Raw genomic sequence first — 25,317 nt, forward strand, 5'->3', positions numbered from 1 at the left:
CTTTCAATGCATTACGTATGGCTGAATTCATTACAGTAATATTATCATCTGCAAAAAAAAGTAATTCAGCTCGTTGTATATTAGACAGAAGATCGTTTACATATATGAGGAACAATGGTGGACCTAAGATTGAGCCTTGGATCCCATGCATTATTCCCCCCCCCCCCCCCCTCCAATCAGAATAACGTCCCCAGACTACATTGAATTACTAAGTACAACTTGCTGCATTCTTTTGGTTAGATATGACATGATCTACTGATTGGCAATGCCATCCGTCCCATAAAAGTTCTATTTATCGACGAGAATACTGTCATTCACACAGTTAAGTGCCTTAAATAGATCGCAGAAAATACCAACCTGCACTATTTTATTATTTACTGCTTGTACAATTTGGTGAGTGAACATGTAAATGGCATTCCAGGTGAACAACTCTTCTGAAATCCAAACTGTGATTTGCTGAGGTTATTATTGTTGCACAGGTGAGCTATTAATTCTAGAATGCATCACATTCTCCAAAATTTTGGAAAATAGTGTCAGCAGTGAAACTGGTCAGTAGTTATTGACATTTCTTCTACCACATTTTTTAAATAGGGTGTGACAATGGCGCATTTCAGTCTCTTTACAAAAATGCCTTGAGTTAGTGATGCATTTACATATTTCACATAACACCAGGCTTATTATATGGGGAGAAATCTTTAGCACTCTTTTGGAAGCACCATCAAAACCAGAAGACCTTTTATTTGTGAGAGAACGTATAATTTTCTTAATTTCATAAGAAGTTGGTGATACATTCATATGATTGAATTTAGTGAGAGTTGCTTTTCAACACACTGCTGTGATTTTTCTCTTGAACTGTTTGTCCCAATACTTTCTACTATAGTTTGTCCCTATACTTTTTACTCTATTTATGAAATGATTATTAAATATATTTGCTACCTGTGTCTCATTATTTATAGCCCTTCCATTCAGTTCAATAGTGGTGTTATGCTGTTCTGTGGCTGGTTGTCCAGTGCCTCGTTTCACTAAATTTCGTGGAGCCTTAAGTCTGTTGTTGGAATTACACATTTGTGATGTTATGTGCATGTTCCTTGATTTTTAATAACTTTTATTAGTAATTTTGAGTAGTTTTTGCAGTGTGCAACTACTACAGGGTCTCTACTCATTCTTACCAATAGATACATTTCCCTTTTCCTTTCACAAGATACTTTAATCCCTCTAGCGATCCATTGTCTTTTTACTTGGCTATTTAATGTCCTTTCTGATTAGCTTATGCAGGAAGCTTTTTTCATATATGAATTTACCATGGAATAGACTAAATTTTATGTCAGCATTTGGTTCATCACAGATTTCTCAAAAACATTTGTCCTGGAGTCATTAATTATTCCAGCTGGTCTCCACTGAGGAGTATCTGTGCTGTATAACACTATGTTATTTATCCTAACTGACTGTGCATAATGATCAGAGAGAGCATACATCACTAGATAAACAGTTATTTTCTTGCTTTGTGCTTCACCAAAGAAAACACTATCACTTAGGGCCCTACTGTCTTAATACAGCCACGTTGGAGAGTTAATAGCCGAGATCAAATTGTAGGATAAAAATAAGATTTTCAGATCATTTTTCCTATCAGAATCCTTTAGAAAATCTACATTGAAGTCACCACAGATCATTAACTGTTTGCTACTGTCTGACAGACTGTATAGAAAGGAATGCGCATTCCTCATAAACAGTTCAAAATTTTCCAGTGGTGATCAGCATATACTTACAATAAAAAGTGAACTACTTTCCCGTATTAATTCACAAGCTTCTATGTGCTTATCACTACAAAGACTACTTATCTCAATGTTTGTTAACTTGTGCTCTGTCTTAATATATGTAACGACTCCTTTTCCCATATTAGTTCTGCATGAGTAAGCTGCTAGGTTATAATCTTTTACATGTAACTTATCCAACACTGTGGTTATGTGGTGGTCTGATAGCTACAGGATGTCTATCTTTTCAGAGCACTCTAAATTTTACAAACAGACAAGAAGCTATTCTACCTTATTACTCAAACCTCTAATATTCTGATGAAATAAGCCAAACTTATTCTTCTGTGGGCTGTGCCTAGTGCACCCTCATTTCGCAACTGTAGCACCATCCACAGTTCTCATATGTGATTTCATTTCTGTCAGCAGCAGCCAGTTCAACTCAAGTGTTCACGTGTCTCCCAGCAATGTTAGCCCTGGGCAGTCATGGCAATATAAGGCCTCAACAAAATTCTCATTTGTGTGTGGTGTTGTTAATCCTATTTTTATCCAAGTTAGCCATAATGGTATAATTCCTGTCCTTAGCCAGGCTGTTTGCTCTCACTACTATAATAACCCAATCCTCCTTGCCAACATCCTTGCACAACCCCCTTGCAACACACCCCTCTCATAGCTACTACCTAGCAGCAACTCCCTTCTCTTCCTAAGCTCTTTTGATACCAACAATGAGGTTTTTTGCTAGAAATCTGCTGCATCCCAATATGATCAACAGTTGCATAAAGCTCTTCCCCTCCTGCTTCAAACAACAAGTCAAATTTATTTGATACTATAAGCCCAAATGTAGATGAAGAAGCTGATGAGCTGTTCCCCTTTTGCCCACAGGTTACCTTTACGCAGTTCCCACAATTTGTTTCCCCCTTCAACCTATCGAATTCACATTTTGCATGTTCTCATTCAGCCAGAAGGACATAAATCTTTGCCTCCCGTTCACTGATTTCTTGTCTTTCTCGCAGAGCCTACAGTTACACAGGAAGACCACACTCAGTTCCCCATTACAGTCACCCAAGTGAAATTCCAACCCACATTCTAGACATACCACACTTTACACTAAACAAATTTTTGCTATCTATGGACTGCAAAAATCAGGCCTACAGGTTAGCGCTTCTGGTGTATGACATAACATAAAAAGTTAATTATTTCCACTTACAACAAGAACTCCACACTCAGTTGACTGCAGTATCTGTTAGTTAACTTAATCACAATATAATTTAACTTTTATTGTAACTTTAATGTATGCAAACTATATGTAAACAAATTACTACGGCAAAAGTTTCTAAAACAAACAATTTAAGTTTTACACTAGTTTCCAGAAATATGAACTTAATCATGAATGGACACACTCTGCTTAAATTGCTGGATGAGAACAATTAAATGGGATTCTCTTCGTTAGTTGCACCAAAATGCACAGAACAAAAATACGCAATAAAACAAAAATTATGCTTGACAATATTATGAAAAGGAAAGTTGCCATTCACCATATAGCAGAGATGCTTAGTCACAGACAGACACAACAAAAAGACTCTAACAACTAAAGCCTTCGACCACTAAGGCCTTTGTCAACAATAGATGATAAACAAACACACACACACACACACACACACACACACACACACACACACACACACACACACACACAAAACTGCAGTCTCAGGCAACTGAAACCACACTGTGCATGATGGGAGTGGCAATTGGGTGGGGGTAAGGAGGAGACTGGGGTGGTGAGGGCAAGGGGTAATATGGTGGAGGTGGCGGACAGTGAAGTGCTGGAGGTTACACAGAGGGCAGGGGAGAGGTGGGGAGGGGGTGGGGTGAAGTAATGGAAAAGGAGAGGAATAAAAAGACTGGGTGTGATGATGGAATGACGGCTATGTAGTGCTGGAAGGGAACAGGGAAGGGGCTGGATGGGTGAGGGCAGTGACTAATGAAGGTCGAGGCCAGGATTTTACGGGAAAGTAGGACGTATTGCAGGGAAAGTTCCTACCTGCACAATTCAGAAAAGCTGACATGAAGGATATCATGCTTGGCAGCATGTTAAGCAACAGGGTGGTCCACTTGTTTCTTGGCCACAGTTTGTTGGTGACCATTCATGTGGACAGACAGCTCGTTGGTTGTCATGCCTACATTGAATGCAGCACTGTGGTTGCAGCTTAGCTTGTAGATCACATGACTGGTTTCACAGTTAGCACTGCCTTTGATGGGATAGGTGATGTCAGTAACCAGACTGGAGTAGGTGGTGGTGGTGGGAGGATATTTGGGACAAGTCTTGCATCTAGAGCTATTACAGTGGTATGAGCCGTGAGGTAAGGGGTTGGGAGCAGGGATTGTGTAAGGATGGATGAGTATATAGTGTAGGTTCGGTGGATGGTGGAATACCACTGTGGGAGCAGTGGAAAGGATAGTGGCCAGGACATTTCTCATTTCAGGGCACAATGAGGTAGTGGAAACCCCAGTGGCGAATGTAATTCAGTACCCCAGTCCTGGGTGTTACTGAGTTACAAAGGGAATGCTGCTTTTCCACTACTTCCTCCCCCCCCCCCCCCCCACCTCACCCCTACCTCCATCTAATCTGCAGCACTTCACTGTCCACCATAGTATCCTTCTACCTCCCCACTACGGCCTCCTCCTTACTCCCACTCAGTCACCACTCCCATCAAGTACTGGTGCTGCTTCTCGCAGCTGAGACTGCAGTCGCGCGCGCGCGCGTGCGTGCATGCGTGCGTGTCATCTATTATTGGCGAAAACCTTAATGCCTGAAAGCTTTAATTCTGAGAGTCCCTTTGTTGTGCCTATCTGTGAGTAGCAATGTGCTTTTTGTAATATTGTTGCATTCCATCTTAGATTTTCCATTGTTAAAAATTAAGCTTACATTTCTATCTGAAATAAAGAAAATCATCACTATTATAAAAAGTAAAAGTTCATATGGTGGTGAACATCTCCAACAGGACACTAAAAGGTTGTGTCCCTGAAACACTAAATGTTCATCACTTAAATAGTGCATAATTAATTCAGAGTATTTACTTATACAGCTTTAAAATTTGCTGTTGCTAGGCCGCTCTATGAGTAGGGTGACTACACAGATGTCAGTAACTACCCCCCACTGCCACTCCTTACATTATGTTCTAAAATTTTCGAGTATGCAATGAACTCCAGGGTAGTCAGCTACCAGTGTAGTAGTGGGACACTTAGTACCTCACAATTTGGTTTTTGAAAAGGGCTGCCCTACTGAGTCAGCTATTTGTACATTATCTGAGCACATTTTTAAATATTTACATGATAAAATATCACCAGCTAGGATCTTCTGGGATCATTTCGTTAGGTCAGATTTAATATTCTATTTGAGAAATCAAGTTTTTACTGACTACATTCAACACTTGCCAGTTTTTGTTCTTGTTTAAGAAACAGAATGTCCAAAGTTATCTTAGACTGTTTAAATAATATAAAGGGACACTCCACACCATCTGCATGGGAGGAAATTAGGTTGTGAGGCACACAGGATTCAATCACTGGCCCACTGCTTTTCTTGCTTTATTTGAAATAAGAGGCAGAAGTAGTCCTGTTTGCAGATATGCAAACACTGTTGCAAAATCGAGCAAGGAAGTAGCAACAGAGAAAACAATAAATGATGTTTTTTTTTTTTAAAGTTCCCAACTGGTTTTACACAACTGGCCAGCTTTAACTTGGAAAACACACAGCTCATCCAGTTTTGTATAGTTAAAAACATCCCGCCTCTTATTAAACTAGTACACCAACAAAATAATTTACAAAGGGTGGAAAATTCAAGCTCTTAGGTGCATATTTTGATGAAAACTTCAAGAGGGGAAAACAATACAATACACCCATTAAAAAGTTCACTCGCTAAAAAGTTTAGGTTCAGTTACGTACTGCCATCAGAATAACTGCCAACTCTGGGCCCAAAGAAGTCAGTAAGGTACCATATTTTGCTTACTTTCATTCACTGATGTCTTTGGAATAATTTTCTGAGGTAACTCCTCACTTAGGCATAAAAGTGTTCATTGCACAAGAGGAAGTAATTAATATTGTGCGTAGGGTTTCATACATACATCTTGCAGGCATATCTTTAAGCAGCTGGGAATATTATCCACAGGTTCACAGTACATTCGTTCACTACATCTACATTTATACTTTGCAAATCACTGTGAAGTGCATGGTAGAGAGTATACCCTATTACACAAATTATTAGGGCTTTTTCCAGTTCCATTCACATTTGGAGCATTGGCAGAATGATTGCTTAAGATCCTGTGTGAGCATCATAATTAGTCTAATCTTTCCACGGGAGCAATATGGAGTGGTGTGTAATATAATCCTAAATTCCTCACTTAAAACTGAGGGTCAAGAGGAATACTTGTTACGAGTCATCAGTTGGACCAGTATGTAATGCTAATAGCTGTTGTGATGTCACATTTTGGTACACATATTCACAGTACTGTTGTTAGTTGGCGAAGCTGACAAACATCAAAGAAAGAAAAAACTTGGTCGAGGTGACAAATTGATCTGTAGCTTAGTCCGAGGTCTAGGGTAGGTTGGAATGTGACAGTTTGGCTGTGAGTTGGCGAAACCAATGAATGGTTTTGGCGGCAGATTGATCTGTAGCTCAACCTGTTTGAAAAAATCACCACTGCTATCATACTGTAGCCACCATGTTGTTTACACCATTTGTCGTATGTTTCCTACATCACTGGCTAAAGCTGACCACTCGCACTGAATATTCCTTTTTATTCAAAGCTGGTTCTAGAAACTTTTTAGTAGGCTTCCACAGGATCGATTGCATCTATATTCAAACACCTGCCTAATTCAGTTCTTTCAGCATCTTCATGACACTCTCCAACAGGTCAAACAAACTAGAACAGAGTATAATAAAATACACCATTTGTGCTGTGCTTCTTTATATATGCTGAATATCCCACGTTAACTCTATTTGGTACATGTTGCACACACTTGATTAGTACTCTAGGATGGGTTGCCGTGTTTTGTATGCTACCTCCTTTGGAGACTCATTGTATTTCCCTAGTATTCCACCACTGCACTGCAATCTGCCACCTGCTTTACCTATGACTGAGATTATACAACAGTTCCATTCTGTATCCCTACAAATTGGAAATTTGTTAACAACAATCCATCTGAATTAGAAAAAAGTGATCTGCATTATCTTCTAATGAATCTAACTTTTACACGAAAAGGGATGGAATATGCTACTACTATCTACTCATACACATAAAATGTCTGACAGCATAAGCAGTTTCAAATGTGGATCGAGGTGGTTTTTCCGTAACAACTTCTATACCTTTCAGGAATTTTTGAATAGAAATAATTAGTGATTTAGACTGTGGGCAAAAAATGACGTATGTATATGGTCAGCCAGTATTCACATAAATATTTTCTTTTCCTTTGCGTGCGGTTTTCTACCCAATTTATTCATTAGACACATTCATCATAACGATTACTGTATGATATATAAAACACATTAATAACTAACTAAAGTGATGCCAAACAGGTAGATTAAAGTTGGTGAATGAGTGTTGGAAAGCACTGTTGAGTATAAGACGAAAACGGTTGCAACTCAACTGTAATTTAACTCCTTTTATAATTTATAAATACGGTAAATATATGGTAAGAAAAGATCTTAATATCATTTGCAATTTAAAAAAATTAACGGTCTACGTTATACTTGGTAACGGTACTAGACTTGATTCGGGAGGGCCAGGTTTCTGACAGTAGTCATGGCATTAGGCATATTCGGGATGATCAGGTTTCGGCGTGTAATTTAGCTATCGACATGCGATCACTGTATATGGCGCGTAATCGGTAAAAAGGTGTCTGGCGCTTTGTTTCAACCACTCAAATTCATTCAAAAAGTGGTATACATTTGCCATAATTTATTCCAACCTAATTCGCCTTCAGTAAAGTAAATCACACTAGTGGATTATGTAATGTCACAGGGTCATTAAATTGTAAGACTGTGTTCGGCATTAATATCGTGGATGGCATTTGAAAAATTTTTATACCTTCTCTGTCGTCATATCGAGCGCTTAGCGGTTGACAGCTAACCAGGGCCTTGAGCCAACCATTTACCTATCCGTGCACAACTAATACGTAAAATATCTGTGTCCATTGTGATTTATTTCAAATTACAGTGACATGTTTTTAAATTGTTGGTCAATTACACCACCATATTGTTTACACCAAAGAATTCCACACGCGACTAATTAACCAGTAAGTTACACACGAAATTCAAAGATATCATTATCGTGTGCTAGGAAAAATCAATTTTTGACATTCCAAGAGTTAAAAGGAAGGTGGCGATTTATCTGGATCTTGACTGTTGGTTTTGTTACATTTATTTGTCGTTTGATCAAAAATGTTTTTAAATTGTTGTTCAATTGCACCACCATATTGTTTACACCAAAGAATTCCAATCGAGACGGCACTGTTTGGCCAGTAAGTTCCACTTGAATTTCAAAGACATCGTTATAATGTTCTTGGCATGGAGGTAAAGGCTCCTTACCTCCATGGTTCTTGGGAAGCATTGACAGGAAGGTGAAGATTTATTTGGTGCCTAGACTGATGGTTTTGTTACATTTGTTTGTCGTTCGATCAATAGGCCTAATGGCAGGAGTCACATATAGAGATATATAGTACATAAAAAAAAATTAGCCACGATCGCGAATATAATTATTTATTAATGACTGTTTTCGACAGGTAAGATTACCATCTTCAGATCTTTTAAAATTGTTGTGGTTGTCTTATCATGTTTCATCGTACATTCATTACTCATGCCATGTTGACATATTTGTGGAGAGTATATTTCACATTCCACACCTTGCTAAAAATAAAATTACAAACAGGTTTGTGACAAGTAAGAAAATACACAGCTAAAGTGCACCTTGCGGAACTTGCCATTTATACATGTATAGCTCTCCTCTGATGCTTGTTAGTTGCTGAAATCCTCAATATATTCTAAAATTGCTCGTTTATGACAATATTTTCATCTAATTGATGAGTGAAGCACATATTGACACCTAACTCGAATGTAGGTACTAATACCAACAAATTCAGACGTTCTCTTTACTGCCTTTGATACGGAACTGTTCACGTCTGGTAAATGACGCATGGATTCGCGCAAGTACAAACAATACAGCTAATTATATCAAGAAGACAGTTAGCAGGAGTACAAAACGACAGGTAGCAGAGTTGTTTCCTATGTGACGGGAAGCCATTCAATAAACACTGCAACAACTGAGCTTTAAGTTAAGAAGACCATACAACAGTTAAAAAATAAGAAGTCAGCAGGCATAGATGAGGATACTGTCTCCGTTATAGAGGCAAAAGAAAATGAATAAAACACGTCATATTCGCGTTTTATGTAGGTTAATGTGTTTACAAACATAACAGACTTTTCTCCTAATGACGGTCCGACATCTATGACTGTTCCAAATCGACACAAACAAAAAAAGTGCTCGAAAAAGTACCCTTCCTCTTAAATATAACCACTTATGTCATTCCCTTTTCACCTAAAATATAACATTCATACACCAAATAAAAGTAGACATTTCCATGGTTCCAGAAAACTATGACGCCTGATGCTCATAATGCGATGTAACCAGAAAATAAGCTCAGTGTCAGGGATCAATGAAATGAACAATAGGCATCGTCAGCACCTTGTATATATTCATACTATTAGTATTGTTATTTCAGCTAATATATATATATATATATATATATATATATATATATATATATATATATATATATAGTTGACATGTTCCACATGCACGAGGATCTCCTCAGCATGGATCTATGGAACGAAAAACTAATCTAATCTAATCTCAACAGATTTGGGTAAGGAAGTGGAAATGATTAGTGAGAGTATAGTAGGTGTTTGTGTGGTACACATCGTCAAATACCTATTGTCATGAGTTGGAGAAGGAGGGCCGTTTTTGGATAAACAATGACAAAAAGCTGCCACGCTTTAAATGAGATCAATCAACTTTGAGACTACTTCACTATGTACACAAGAAAAGGATGTCCCACACTGGAGTGCAACCCAGAAGATTGTTTATCTATCAGTTATTCATCAAAATGTGCAGTGCATTAAATAAAGTACACCAACTTGAAATAAGAATTACTGTCAGCATGGTAGTATGCATTACAGAGCACTGGTGTAGGTTTCATTAACTGCAGCATACAGTATCGAGTTGCCATCACCCATCGCAAACCATGAGTTTGCTTAAAACACTTGTTCATAGAGCTCATACTGTTTCAGATCTAGATAGCTTACCTCAAGAACTCTCCTATCTAAAGACAGTATTCAGCGAAAATGGGTATTCCATCCAGCAGATTAACAGGGCACTAACAGTTAAAACTAAGAAGCAGGAAGTGAATAAAGAGGAGAACATGCCGGAACAATCTTTAGCTTTTCTTCCTTTCGTTGGCAACACTTCGTTTAAAATAGCAAGAATCCTCCGAAAATTTCAGGTAAAAGTGGTTTTCCGCCCACCATCGAAGATTGCGGACCTTGTGGGATCAGTTAACGACAGTCTGTTACTACGAAAGGCCGGAATTTACAAGATACCGTGCAAATGTGGTATGGCTTACATAGGTCAAACCACACACACCGTGAAAGAACGCTGCACTGAACATCAACGTTACACCTGCCTTTTGCAGCCAAGCAAGTCCGCTATTGCTGAACATTGTATTTCTACTGGACATTCAATGGAGTATGAGAAAACAACGATTTTGTCCACAGCAACGTCTTTCTGGGACTCCATCATTAAAGAATCCGTAGAAATACGACTGGCGGAAAATCTGTTGAACCGTGACAGCGGCTACCAGCTGGACAGTGCATGGAATCCCATCATCTCCACGATGTGCTCAAATCGAAGACGACAGAGTGCGTCGACGGCCGTGGCAAACAGCAACGCAGAGGGCGACTGAGTTCCACTATTCCACCAGCGAGGGCGCTGCCGGCGGGCAGTGTGGTTCAACTATCAAGTTTTCGATGGATGCGCAGAATACTTACAGTACGCTATATATTGCGGAACGGAGGACGTTTTCGCCAGTCTGCGGCGGCTCACCTTAAGATGACTGGCAGGTGCCCAGTTGAAATATCGTGCGAAGTATTGAACGACGACCAGTTGCAAGCCCGAAATTTGTTTGAACGGTCAATTCGCTGGGAAAATTTTAAAATTCACAGCCTGGATTGTGTGTCAGCCCCCTAAACTACCTTAGTATTATACAATGATATGAACATTAACACAGGTTTGAGGGTGAAATTATAAAGAACTTTCTAAATATTTTAAGAACTTTCCATGAGGCTCAAATTGTAAACGCTGCTACAAGGGTTCCAAAAAGTTCATCTTTAATTTTAGTCCATTTACTTGCAAAAATTGGAAAGGAAAAATGTAAAGAGATGTTAGCATTTTAGATCCTACTGTCAGACAAAACAGGTACAGACACGCTCAGTGAAGCCTACCAAACTGCATGCCTACAAAAATATTTTCTCAGAGCATAAGACACATACTTTTTCTAGGCGATTGGCAACTGAAATGTAAGCAAAAAAATGAGCTCAATGTCAACCTATGATAAGTCTATGTGCGAAGAAATGTAACTGTGAAGTTCTCTAAATTTTGCACATTGTTTAAATTAATTTTGGAGATGACATTTCCAAAAGCAGCCATTTCTGTTGATGCAGGTACAGAAAATAGACGGGTAACGGTGGATATTAGAAAGTCCTCACACTCACATAAATGTCTTGCTTCCTTGCGAAAGTGCTGCCCTTATCCACTGTTCCTTGAGTGCTGTCACAGTTATAAAAAATTTACAGGAGGGTACTGCTCTTGTCAAACAATCATTAATGACAAATTAATATATGTGGAAAATAAAAGCAAATTGGTGTAGGAGGCTATAAAACAAGAAACTGGTAATCACAGATACAGACATAATAATATGCAAATAAAAGATGAGTATAGAATAACAGTAAGTTCTCAACAATTAGGAAAATTTTGTAAATGATTATTTCTCTTGTATTGCAGAGAAGCTACAAAATTATCTTTCTACAACACATGTAGCACTCACTATGACATACACATCAAGCACAATGACGTCGATTTCCACAACGAGCTTTAAAATAAGAAAACCATACAACAATTAAAAAATAACAAGTCAACAGGCATAGATGAGGTTGCTGTCTCCGTTCTGAAGCTGTGCATAGATAGCATACAACACTCATTAACAAACGCAAAAAAGGAATCTTTTAGTTCAGGTATTTTCCCAGATACATCCTGGACCTGCTTAAGAAAAATAATGCAGAAAGCATTGAAAACTGCAGCCCAGTTTCACTGCTGCCTTCATTCTCAATAATAATTGAAGCAATCACGAGAGAGACTAATAACTTACATGAGTAAACACAATCTCTTCAACGAAGCACAGTTTGGTTTCGAAATGGTAGATGTATGACATCAGCCACCGCAAAGTTCACGAAATTGATACTTCGAGCTCTTGATAGTGATGGTTGTGTTTTCTTAGACTTGTCCAAGGTTTTTAACACTGTTGACCATAGAAGACTATTGAGGAACGTAGAAGTGCTAGGTAATTAACTGTCATTAAATTTTGTGAAGACCCACTACATGCATTTCAGAACTTGTAAGAGATTTCCTTCGAGCATGTGTATAACCTATGAAGATATACAATTCGAAGAGGTTGACAGTGTTAAATTTCTGGTATTACAACTCGATAATAAATTCAATTGAGAAGGGCATGCCACAGAATTGCTTAAGCACCTAAACAAGTAGGTATTTGCAGTGACAATGATGTCAGATGTAAATATAAAAAAACTTGCATACTTTGCTTACTTTCACTCTATTATGTCATATGGGATCATATTCTTGGGCAACTCATCAAACTGAGCAAAAGTTTGTAGGATACAAAAGCATGTGAAAAGAATCATTTGTGGTGTAAATTCAAGAACATCATGTAGAAACCTGTTCAAAGAACTTTGTATTCTAACCACTGCTTCTCGGAATATTCATTCCATAATGGAATTTGTTGCAAGTAGTACATCTCTATTTCCAACCAATAGCTCAATGATAATGATGATGATACTTCTTTACAGAGCAAAGGGGAGCGATGTGGGAGACCCGCGCTGCCTTACTAGGCAAGGTCCTAGTGGAGGTGGTTTGCCATTGCCTTCCTCTGACCATAATGGGGATGAATGATGATAATGAAGACGACAGAATAACACCCAGTCATCTCGAGGCAGGAAAAATCCCTGACAGGAATCGAACCCAGGACCCCGTGCTCAGGAAGCGAGAACGCTACCGCGAGACCACAAGCTGTGGACTGTACATAGTATCAATACTAGGAATAAGAACAATATACATAAAGATCTAAAATCACTTACCTTGGTCCAAAAAGGCGTCGAATATTCAGGAACACACTTTTTCAATAAATTGCCAGCAATCATTAAAATCTTGGTTTCAGATAAAGTACAGTTTAAACAGAGTTTGAAAGACATTTTGATAGGCAACTTCTTCTATTCCATAGATGAATATCTTAACAGAGACTGTTAAGCCTGCTTAATTAAAAATATCTGTTAGATTTCAGTTTTGACAGCACTTGGTCACAACAGTCAAGATTAGGAATTTTGGGTGTGATAAATTTATTAATAGTGCATGACAGTGTTACATTCTGACAGTGTGTTAATTATATAAATATTAGCTCTTCTAGTTTACTGAATTGTGTTCACCTATTTCGACAATCTCCTGACAAATGATCAGGGTAGTAAGTATTAAATTCAAATGTTCTATGTTTTTATGTTATACTTTCTGACATGTTCCACACCCACGAGAATCATATCATTTTTTGGGTCTAAGAAACGAAACCTGAATCTAATCTAATATAAGATGAACAGTGAATGTGTTTTTTTCAGCCTTACTTGGAAAACAGGATGCTAAAGCTTTACACGTCTGCTGATGATAAAGTTTTCGCAAAACAACTGTCAAACAAGAAATATATAAACTTTGGTTTTCCTCAGGGTAGTATATTCAGTCCACTTCTGTTCTTAATATATATCAGTGACTTTCCAGACTGTGTAAGACAAAGAGAGAAAGTTCTCTTGGCTGATTTTACTAAGATTATAGTCACTGATAAAACATCAGAATTCCTATTAGAGAAAGCGAATGAAATTCTCAGTGAGATCTACAATTGGACAGTATGAAATAAATTAACATTCAACATAAAGAAAACTAACATTATACATTTCAGCACAAAGAGAGAAAGCAGCTCTGCTACTTTAAACATAAATGATAAATCAATATACTGTGCAGCAAACACAAAGTTTTTGAGAATGAACATTGATTTCAGCAAACATACGTTTAGTGTGTTAGCATCAGTTCGTAATGGCTAATGTCTTGTGGTGAATATTCTTTTCTAGGAGTTGAAGATACAAAACATGAATACTGTTCTTAAACTACAGAGGTGGGTCATAAGAATAATAATTGGGAATTGTAGAAAGGCACACAGTAAAGAGTTATTTAAAAAATCAGGCATTGTTGCCGCACCAAGTGAGTACCAATCTGTAGTGCATACCAGGGAAAAATTACTAAATACTGCACTAATGGCTCTGTTCATAATCGTGGAACAAGAGCTAATTTGGAGTTGCATATACTGAGACAAACAGACAAAAAACTCAAAACAGCATTCTATATCAGGGGATAGAATTATATAATCAATTTGCAACGAAAGTAAAAAGATTACTAAAACACGTTTGTTTAAAAAGGCAGCTGAAACTTTCTTCACAAGTAATGCATATTACACGATTAAAAATCGCTTCAAGGACTCTATAGTAGTGGATAGTAATGAAAATTGAAACTACAACACCTTGTCACATTTCAGTACATGGTTATACTGACTACTTACATTAGGATCAGTGTCAAGATGTGTGATGCATGTCAGTAGTTTCCACTGGTTTAGTTTTCAACGTGGACAGTTGATTGTTGAGTCAGGAATTGAGGCAAGGGGAGCAGCAGCATCTTCTCAATCCAGGAGACATCAGTGGGTGTCCTAGTCTGAGCAGCAGTGAAGAGTGGAAATACACAATTTGTAACACTAGCCTGCTGTGGAACAAGCTAAAATTACCCTCTGAGAAGATTTGAATTTTAAAGGCACATGTGTCTAATGGGTAAAGGTATCACACTATAATTTTGAATATGGTGAAATTAACAGAAAACTAAACAGGCTTTAACCTTGGGAGTTAATGAAAGTGGTAAAATTCATATTGAAAAAAATGGTCACCAGCCCAATTGGGCGCATTAATTTGGAATTATATGTTTAAGAAAATTGGATAATGGTTATTAAAGTTACTTTCATCAATATTTCTCTTTGAATAGTGCACAGGATACAAACTGACATAGGGTACTTTGAGCTATGTGTAGCAGCAGTTATCAATAACGCACACTCCAGTTATCATGGAAAGCAAATTTGCACTAAACTCATAGCAGCTGCACTCAAGATCTTTACTTAAACCAATACTGAAATGTTACTGTATGCGGTGCTGAAATAAATTTGGACATGAGGGACTTCTGTCTTAACTGATATGTAAAACCACAAATAAAGATAATTGATATCATCATTACACTGTTTATACGCCTCTTTATATGTATAAATCAAATTTCCTTAGCAGCAGTAATAGTTCAATTGTCTTTCTAATATTTGAACAATATGATGGGGACCCATAAACTAGTATAATGTCATTAGTCAAGCCCTATGATTATTTCAGTAGAAAAGACTAATTCAAGCAAAGCTACTCCTTAATTTAATTTGGAATAGTTTATTTTCTACTTATCAAGGCAAAAAATTCAACACTGAGCTTAGTTAACTTCAAAAGAATCATTCATGATAGTAATCAAGGCCACATTAGGTTTAAAATGAGCTTAACTTATTTGCCTTTTTTATCACCTGTGAAGCAGGTAATTTGACAATAACATTTACACAATCTGGCACTGTATTCTTGCAAAACTATACTTTGCAATAAACTGAGAGTACTGTAGCAAAATCCTATCTGACCTCACTTTTGTGGTTTTTGCTTTAACTTTTGCTACTCTTTTCACAGTTGACAAACAAAAAGAATATGTGCGATTGCAGTCTTTCTCAGCGTATTCCAATGATGTATTGTTCTCGGGTTATCAGTCGAGTGGTGGCGTAGTCTTGTCGCAACGCTTCGATGAGTTTCGTATCCGTCATCTTTTGGCGAAGCGTTGGGATGCTGTGTTCTGCATATCTATAGAGCTGCTTTGCCGTCGTCAGCTTCTGTAGGCCGGCCAATCACGTTTCTCTGGAAGGGGGTATCGCGTCGGTGGTGGTGGGGGCCGCAGCATGGCCTGGCGTCGAGACCCAGTGGCTATCCAATCTGTCTGCGGAAGCTGCTGCCTTCAGATCGGAGCGTTCTGTCAACTGCGGATTCCACGTTGCACTGAGCTGAAAACTGCTGTCCCTGTTTACTAAATTGTTGTGCAGACGTATCTCCGATGCCTCTTTGAAGATAGAGTCCCAGAAACCGTTAGCGCTGCACAGCTTCTTCGTTTTTTCGAATTCGAAGGTGTGTCCCTCGATAATGCTATGTTCTGCTACCGTGGACTTGTTTGTCTGTCCTAGTCGTACGTTCCTGATGTGTTCAGTACAGCGCTGGGAGGTATCTCGTTGTGTCTGCCCGATATATTCCATCCAACATTCGCACTCAATACTGTAAATGCCTGGCGTCTGCAACCCCAACTGGTCTTTGGTTGTATATCTTTAACTTTTTGCGGTGCGCGAAAGATGGTCGTTATTTCGTGCTCCTTTAATATTCTTGCGATCTTGGCTGTCGGTGGTCCAATAAACGGCAGAAACGCCACACGTTTTGCTTCGTCTTCTTCTGGTTTTTCCTCCCGCCTCTTGTCTGCACGCAAGGCGCGTCTTATTTGTGTCTCGGTGTAGCCATTCTTTTGGAAGGTTTCCCGCAGATGTGCTAACTCACGCGGCAAACTCTCGCTGTCACAGATCGACCTGGCTCTTTGCTATAAGGTGTTTAGTACCGAGTTACGTTGTGCTGGATGGTGGCAGCTCCGAGCATTGAGATATAAGTTCGTGTGCCTCTTCTTCCTGTAGACCGAGTGTCCCAACGTACCGTCCGGATTTTTCTTGATCAAAATATTCAAGAATGGAAGGCAGCCATTCTCTTCTACCTCCATGGTGAATTTGATGCTGTCATGTATGCCCCTGAGATGGCGTAGGAACTCCTGTAGTTTTTCCTTGCCATGGGGCTACACTGCAGAAGTGTCGTCTACGTATCTGTAGAACACCTTTGATTTATGGCAGGCGATGTTCAGTGTCACATTTTCAAAGTGCTCCACACACAAGTTGGCAATACCTGGGGCCAGGGGGAAACCCATGGCAACACCGTCTGCTTGCTCATAGAATTTCCCACCATATTTGAAGTACGTTGCGCTTAACACGAGACGAAAGAGTCTGAATGTGTCCTCATCGAACTGATCTTCGAGTAGAGCTAAGGAATCATCCAGCGGCACCCAGATGAAAAGAGAAGTGACATCAAAGCTGACTAGTAGATCATTCTCGTCCAGGTGTAATCCTTGGAGTACCTTAACAAATTCGGTCGAGTTCTTCTCACAAGCGCCCATCGTTCTACAGTTGCACCAAAGTATCCATGTTAATACCTATAACCTCTTTACGAATCGAGGTACGACATTACCTCTGAATGAGGCGGTGCTTTCCAGACAAATACCATGATGGTGATCGTAGAAATGTGTGTATTAGGAGCCATCGATGCAACCCGTGTGAACTTTGAAAGTCATTCGGCTAAGGAACGTCGTACGCAAGCACTATTTGCGACTCCATCACACCGCACTCAACTACATAATTCTTTAGTTTGTGCAGCGCATTCTGTCTCGAGACCATATCAGACATTCCGTTGAGTCATAGGCGATGACAGACAGTATTAGTAGATGATGTGCTGATTGAGGTCCTAAGAAGAAAAATATACACTAACTTCTCAGATCTCTAGCCTTACTCTATATACTAGAAATTACCTCCATTCATACACATACTTGCATAGTCTCACACCCACAAGTAAATCATATTTCACGCACTCTCATATCTCTAAACGAGTCACCTCGAATCTGTCTGCTACAGTAAAATTACAACCTCCTTTTAATCACACCCTACACATCCTCCAGTCACACCCATTTCTACAGCTTTCCACAAGTGCTAGTTCCAATTTAAGTCAGGAAAAGAGATATCCAACACTTTCTGCAACCCGTGTAGAAACAGATCGAGCTGAGTTACTGCAACAGGACCGTGTTTGAACATTCGGTGGAAATGCGCGCAATGTGGTGCGCACCCAAACTAGATACAAGAACTACAGATCCGCAACATGCTACCTTTGTTATTCTATACCCACACCAATATAGAAAAATTACGAACTATAAAAGCCCATCCTATTTACAAGTCACCTAGGTGTCGATGCATGCGCAATGACATATAGCTACGGTGGGCCTCCAGCACGAAGAAAGACGTGTCTCAATACTTTCCCAGAATAGCGTAGTGTGCATGTAACGCTGGAAATGCATATCCTCCTATTTCCATCTATTGTACTATACACTTTTTCCTTATTTTGTCACCTGAAGATATGACATTTCTGTCTATTTATATATTGTAATTGTTTTACTGTTTGTATATATATATTTATACATTTATAGCGATGTATAATTGGTTTGTTTTGTAAATATTATTTGTATTTTTACGCTGGGTCTTGCCTAGGGAAAACTATGCTATCGAACGATTACATCGATACGTCGTGTGGAGAACCAAAGTGTTTAGGATCTTTGGTAGTGTTAACTCTGCCGCATGGAGCGCGGGCAGAGCAGAGAGAGTCTGGCTGGAGTAGTGCGGTTGAGCAGGTGTGATGTGTGACGCTCCCACGAGTTGCCGCGGTTTCAAGGTTTGGCAGCATGTAATTGCGCTCGACTTGCTATGATAGTTTCTGACACGGTGTCGCGGACAGGAAGCATTAGCTGGCGCACATCTAGAGCCCGTTTCGCCTGGTGACCGTGTCGAGACGGAGGCGCGCCAACATCCAGCTTCTGCAACAGCAACGGCCGACAATGAGTGACTGTCGCCACCTCCTCGATCGACGGCTTCAAACCTTCAATCAACCAACAAGGAAGACTGGAAGCACGTAAAGTTTTAGAACTGTGTGACAGACCTCAGCTTTTAAAACTGTTGCATCACAAAAATACAGCAACTTAGCATGAACCTTTGTTGCTCATTGTCCCATTTGCATTACCAAGTAGGGTCCCTTCCTTTTCTGAAATGAACCCGAGTGTCGTTGAAATTCAGACGCCAGCATTAAAGTAATATCATTCCATTTCACTGCTTTAATTTCAAAGTTCAGTTAAGGTATTCATAGCTGGCTACAATATTTAGATTACACAAGCACAAATTAAGAGTGCAAGTTTTCTTAGCATATTTTAGCTTACCTGTGACTGCAGCTCAGCTTGGTACATACTAAATGTTACTATTGTTAATTGTCCAGAATCATTTAATTCAAGTTCAAAGTTAAGCCTCTTATTTCTAAATTGCATAGATTCAAGTAGCTTTTGAAATGATTGTTGAGGTAGCCCAAGACTAACCTTATTTTACTGAATTTCGTAGTGCTTCAGAAACAAATCTCGCTATTAATTTCAGTCACTAAATTAACTTTCAATTTTCCGGTTTTATTAATTCTTTTGCTAAATTAAGTCAGAGTGTAGCGAAATTTATTACTTCTGACAAACTTTCAGTTTTCACACAACATGTGTCAACCTTCAGTTGCCACTCTTTTAGTGCTAATATATGTGCAATAACCTTTCTTTTTCAGTTATTATAGTAGTTGTCCATAGGACTGGCGACTGTAATTTTCCCCAAATCTCAAATATCTAATTAACGCCAATTAATTGTTAACGTGACGACCGCACATTTACTTTCTTTACTAATTTTACCCTTTTCTCAAAATTAATTTCCACCAATTTCATTTGCATTTTTCCTTTCATTTAGATGTAACCCTTTCCTCCCTCTTTACCGACAGATTAACTTCGGTGATGACTGCTTTTCCCAAATTTCCATTAGGTACATGCGGTTTAATTTTTCACTGTCATTAAGGTCGATAAGTGAGGGGGAGGTTATATGCAGCCATGTGGACATTCCTAATGGTTCACCAAGTCCGACACCTCAAACCACAGCTGCTTATGTGAAGACGATCATATTAAATATACAAACACCCAGAGACCACTTTAACTTTTATCACCTATTCTCTAAACGAATTATCGTATGAGACGTTCCCTCTGGTAATGATTCAAACACTGTTTTCTAACATGCTTTTGTACATTGTCAAACATTTCGTTTCCTGCCACGACTTCAAGGTCTGTTTCGGATTCTAAATTGACATTAAGGCGCTCTGATCCACGACCTCTCACAGAAAACTAGACATCACACGATGTAAATCATATTCTTATGGCGGATAGACCGACAGAATGATTTTTAAATAAATCACACGACATAAGAAAACTAGAAGAGTTTGGCAGCGTTGAGGAGAGTTTTCAAACTACCGTCCAAAAGTGATTCATGACCTCTACATTTAAATTCATATGTCACCGTGACAGAATAGATGATGTCTCGGCGTTCCAATTAGAGATATTCGTAATTTTGCACTCATGTACGCAATCGCTGTTTAGCTGCTAGCAACCCCCAGAAGTTGTCACCCATCCATAAAACTTCTTCCCCAACTGAAACAAGCTATGTCACTCAATCATTATGTGGTAACCAATGTTCGGATGTGATATTTTATAAAGTTTCATTATTTAAACACACTGTTAAGTTTTTTCAAATATTCATCACAAACTTCCACTTCTCTCTTTCAATTCGAAGACATAAATCAGTAAAAACCAAACATTTCATAGTTACATACAAAAAATTACACAGTATAAATTATTTATAATCGATCTTGCTGTTACAAGCTGTGTGTTATGTGGTTGGAACCCAATAAATAACACAGGAACGTAGAGAAAGAACAGATAATGAGTAAAGTAAAGGAAATCTAAAGTCAAATGATGGAAATTAAACCACAAAAAAAGTAAAAAGCGTGACCATAGTTAATACATAAAAAAGAAAGTATTTCTAGAACTGCTCCAGTTACGAATGATATGTGATTCCTTCAAACTTCAGACTACAATTGCTTAGATTAATACACCCATAAACGACGCAAGCTGGCATTTTTGGTAAAATAACTTCTCCACACAATCAAAGCACCCAGCACAGTAAAAATTGGGCACAAGCACCTCAGAGTGACATAATGGAGAAATATCATTGTGATAAACCGTCAAGCTATAAATGTGGTGAATGTAAGGTTTTGGGGGATGTAAGATGGCGGACGTTGGCTTGTGATGCAATGAGAACTCCATTCTCGTAATACCTCCATGATGCCTGCATTCCAAGCAGTAACATTTCTCCATGCAGGAAACAGAAGACGAACGTTTTCTTTGATCAAATGTAAGACGAGGTGCTAGATTTGATCAAAGAAAATTTGACCACTTTTACAAAGTTTCTTATTGCAGTACCAAATTTTATTTCACAAATAACCCTGCAGGTTACCCTTTCCAAACTATAGTATCTGTTTGGCTCGGAAGCCACTCACTGATCAACAGCATAGTAAGATTCACTGGTGATATAGAATTTTTTTGCTCAGGGTATAAGAAGTCCTCCACCGACAGGAGCAAGACGGTGCTGTAATCGCTGAATGAAGACGATCGGGACATTTGTTGCCTGCACACTGAATAGGGGCAAGGGGATGAATAATGTAATATATATTGGAAAACTGAATAAAATTTGCTGCCTAAATAATTAAAAGGTAAATTTTGAAAGAATGATTGAAAAAAATTGGAAGGTACACGTATCCTGAGTGAACTTTAACTGGCACTAATATAAACAGACCTTCAATATGCAACACATTAATTGAAGTTTAAATTTATGTACTTCTTTTTCTTGTTACTGCCATTGTACAAAGATCTTGGTATGATAATACTGGTTCCGGATCGCCCTGCTTCTGCTCATGCAAATTTTTCTTGCATGCTTTGGTCCTCCTGATATAGGATACTTGGCGCATTGCAGAGGGATGAGCAGATGGGTATCGGCGCCGTGAATGTATGAATAAACTTTGCTATCTCGATAGCTTTCTAATGTACAATTGGAATACACACTTCTGAACAATACCAATGCAGTGGAACTCCTCACATGTCCACCCACTACCACTTATAGAGACAGACAGCCGAATCTAAAGCAATTAAAAAATTGAAGAGCATCCTTCTACCTCTTCTCTTTCTATATATATATATATAAGAGAAAACGAGGGAGGAAAGAAAGAGAAAATAATAATAATATGTTACATTACAATTGCCCTCCATTGTGCACCGACGTCATACGGAGGTGCACAGTCTCTGAGCTTATTTCTCTTTTTTGGGTTGATAACACTGGCCGGTATAGGCATAGCCTTTATTTTTCGGCCATAGGCATGTAAGCTCCCTTAACACATACATACGTAAGTTTTCCTTCATAACAAAGTGCTTGCTGTAAGGGCATACCCATTATTGTCAGTCAGTATCTGCCCAGTGTTTAGCTTGCGAAGCATATACGCACAGCTCGACGTCAGTTACCGTCCCTGCTCGCTTTACATGTTTAATACAAAGTCAGAGTGCCTGTGTCGTACGTCCACATAGTCTTCACTACACAAATTCGTGAAGCTCGTGTTCAGCGGCGTGATCCTTTGTGAAATCTTCGATGCGGTGACAACTGGTTTCCATATCAGCGGCTCGAAGAATATATTTCACCCGTCGCACGCACTTATTCAGCGGTGACACCAGCCATACGTCCGACATCCACCAACAACGTAAGTTTCTTGCTGCTTCTGTGGTGCTGTCGAGCACAGAAAATTCATGTTATTACGACGTTGTCGAGCACAGAAAATTCATGTTGCACGAAGTACTGTCATGTTTTAGTTCATCAAGCCCACGCCCACATATCTCACACACACACACACTTAAGACGTTGCAGGCAGGTTTTGTATGATTTGGCCTTTGTTTTTTGAGCGTCTGTCATATCGTTGCATTACACAAAGTTTTTGTAGTGTCCTTTCCACATATTACACACTTAAAAACAAAATAAAAATACAACTACAAAAATAAACTTATCCTATTCATTTCCTGACATGCCATTTTTGCTACTTATATACACTGCAGTCTGATTGTCATTTTGGTTTAGTACATTCTGTTAAATTATAATTTGGTTACATTGTTCAGTTCCTATTATATGAGTACACTTTTTGCTCTCATTTGGTTTTACATTCTTTACATAGCATTCACACAATAATAGATTTGTTGTTCCTTTATGGCATAAACTGACATACATTTCATTCCAATTCACAGTGACTTCTTGTCAAAACATATTTATCAATTTCAAAGAATTAAAGAAGTAAACAATAGTCGCTACAACAGATTCTATGTGCTGCTTAAACAACAATGCATTGTGTCACCACTCTAGCATTCTCCAGGAAGGCTCTACACATGAAAGGATTGAGGAAATTCCATGGAAAGGCATTTATGTGCTTAGCTACGTTTTGTTACTAGACTTAATTATCATCCCCAGAACAAAATAGTTTTGTTGTTTATAAACATAATGCAAACCTGATGTTACCAATCGTATCGAATACTTATTCAGTGTTTAAAGTCCATGTCAGTATTTACTTGTTATGTTCATTGTATAAAGGATAACCATTTCATATGCTGATTTATACACAGTTAGATCATCAATACTATATGCTATGTGCAATGAGCACAAAATAGTGTTTTATAAGTAGCAAATGCGTATAAAAATTTCAATGTAAATCAGGTGTTTGACACTTTCATGAGTAGTCGATGCTCACAGTAGCTAGGTTTCGACCCCTTGATTATTTTGTAGTGCTCGAACATACTTCAGGAACGTGATATGCGATGTACTGCAACTGTATTCGTCTACACATATTTTCACACTATCACATTCATACATATCATAAACTTACAACTATATTTACTTGTGGTGCGGCCCTTTCTTATGTTTATATGGTAACTAACACTCGACAAGCATTTATCTTTCTTTACTTTAGGATGTATCGATGCATCATTCGCTGGAAGAAAAAACTTACAACTAACTTAAAACTAAATCTTCATAGATAAGTGTACAGTGGTTCGATGGTCACTAATACCTCTTTCATATAGTCAACCATATACTCATTTACTTTAGTGTGCAGTCGTGCTATCAGAGACTCATTTAATGTCATGTGTGCATCTCTACTTACCTTATAAACCTGAAAGATAAAAGTGTATTACAGGCAAGATGCGACCCGTTATTCAGCTTGTCACTTATATTGTACTCGCCTGTTTACCTGCAGTAAGTGTTTTCTGGTCCCCATTCTTGGAATCGGAGCAAAGTTCAGGCCTTTCGACAGCACTGAGGTTGTTGGGTCATCCAGTGCTCTCTCGGTCAGGTTGATGACGGTCTTAATATTGCTGGCTTTCTCCTCCTGTTGACATCCGCCTGGAAGTCTGAGGAACTTGTCGCACTGTTTGTTGCTCCGATTCCAAGAATGTTACCAATACGTGACATCATCAGCAACGTCGAGCAAGCCATACGTGGACTCCCGCCGAGAGCAGTCGAGTAAGCGAGGAGGGATACCAGCAGGGTACTCGAGAAAGCAAGAATGCCAAAGAACAACATTACTGCAGAAGAGCGCAAGGCACTGTAGAAGCTTCGCGATGACAAGGATATAGTGGTCTTAGCAGCAGACAAAGGGAATGCGACAGTCCTACTGAAGTCAGAAGATTACTGGCGGAAGATCGACACCTTACTACAAGATCGAGCATACAAAGAAGTGGGGAAAGACGCGACTGCTTCTGTTACGCGCAAGACCATCGATCTTCTCAACAGCTCAGGACTTGACAGAAACACCATCAGGAAGCTTTACCCTTGGGCACCAGCTCCACAGCGACTGTATGGCCTCCCGAAAATCCATGAGGAGAATGTCCCACTACGTCCTATATTGAACACTATAAATTCTCCGACGTATGGCGTAGCCAAGCACCTAGCACAGTTGTTAAAACCACTCGTGGGTCACGGCCCTCACCGCTCATTGCCGAATACCATTCACTTGAGACCTAGAACGTAAGAATTAACTGCAAGTACAATAATAGAAGAAATATGTAAGGGGTTTTCTAGAATGTGTTCGTGTATGCAAAGTATGTGGTGGTATTGATTCGCGTTCCCATGTTAATGATAGCAGCCTTCCGAATGCAGAGGCCTGTTGGAGTGTAGGAATGTATCATTGTTAACTTTTCCATCGTCTAGACGACCGAATAGCGAACTAAGTATGTGATGGGCG

At 38.9% G+C, this 25,317-nt stretch overlaps 1 protein-coding gene across 1 annotated transcript in view; it reads right to left on the minus strand.

The window, feature by feature from the left end:
• Positions 1-8,038, minus strand: part of LOC126473900 (WD repeat-containing protein 19) — a 301,274-nt gene extending 293,236 nt beyond the window's left edge. The window contains exon 1 of the mRNA XM_050101244.1: positions 7,832-8,038. Coding sequence (XP_049957201.1) covers positions 7,832-7,846 — 15 coding nt within the window. The 5' untranslated portion in view covers positions 7,847-8,038. The remainder of the gene's footprint in view (positions 1-7,831) is intronic.
• Between the last annotated feature and the right edge of the window lie 17,279 nt (positions 8,039-25,317).

The sequence above is a fragment of the Schistocerca serialis genome, chromosome 4 (assembly GCF_023864345.2).
Source record: "Schistocerca serialis cubense isolate TAMUIC-IGC-003099 chromosome 4, iqSchSeri2.2, whole genome shotgun sequence".
NCBI classification, from domain to species: Eukaryota; Metazoa; Arthropoda; class Insecta; order Orthoptera; family Acrididae; genus Schistocerca; species Schistocerca serialis.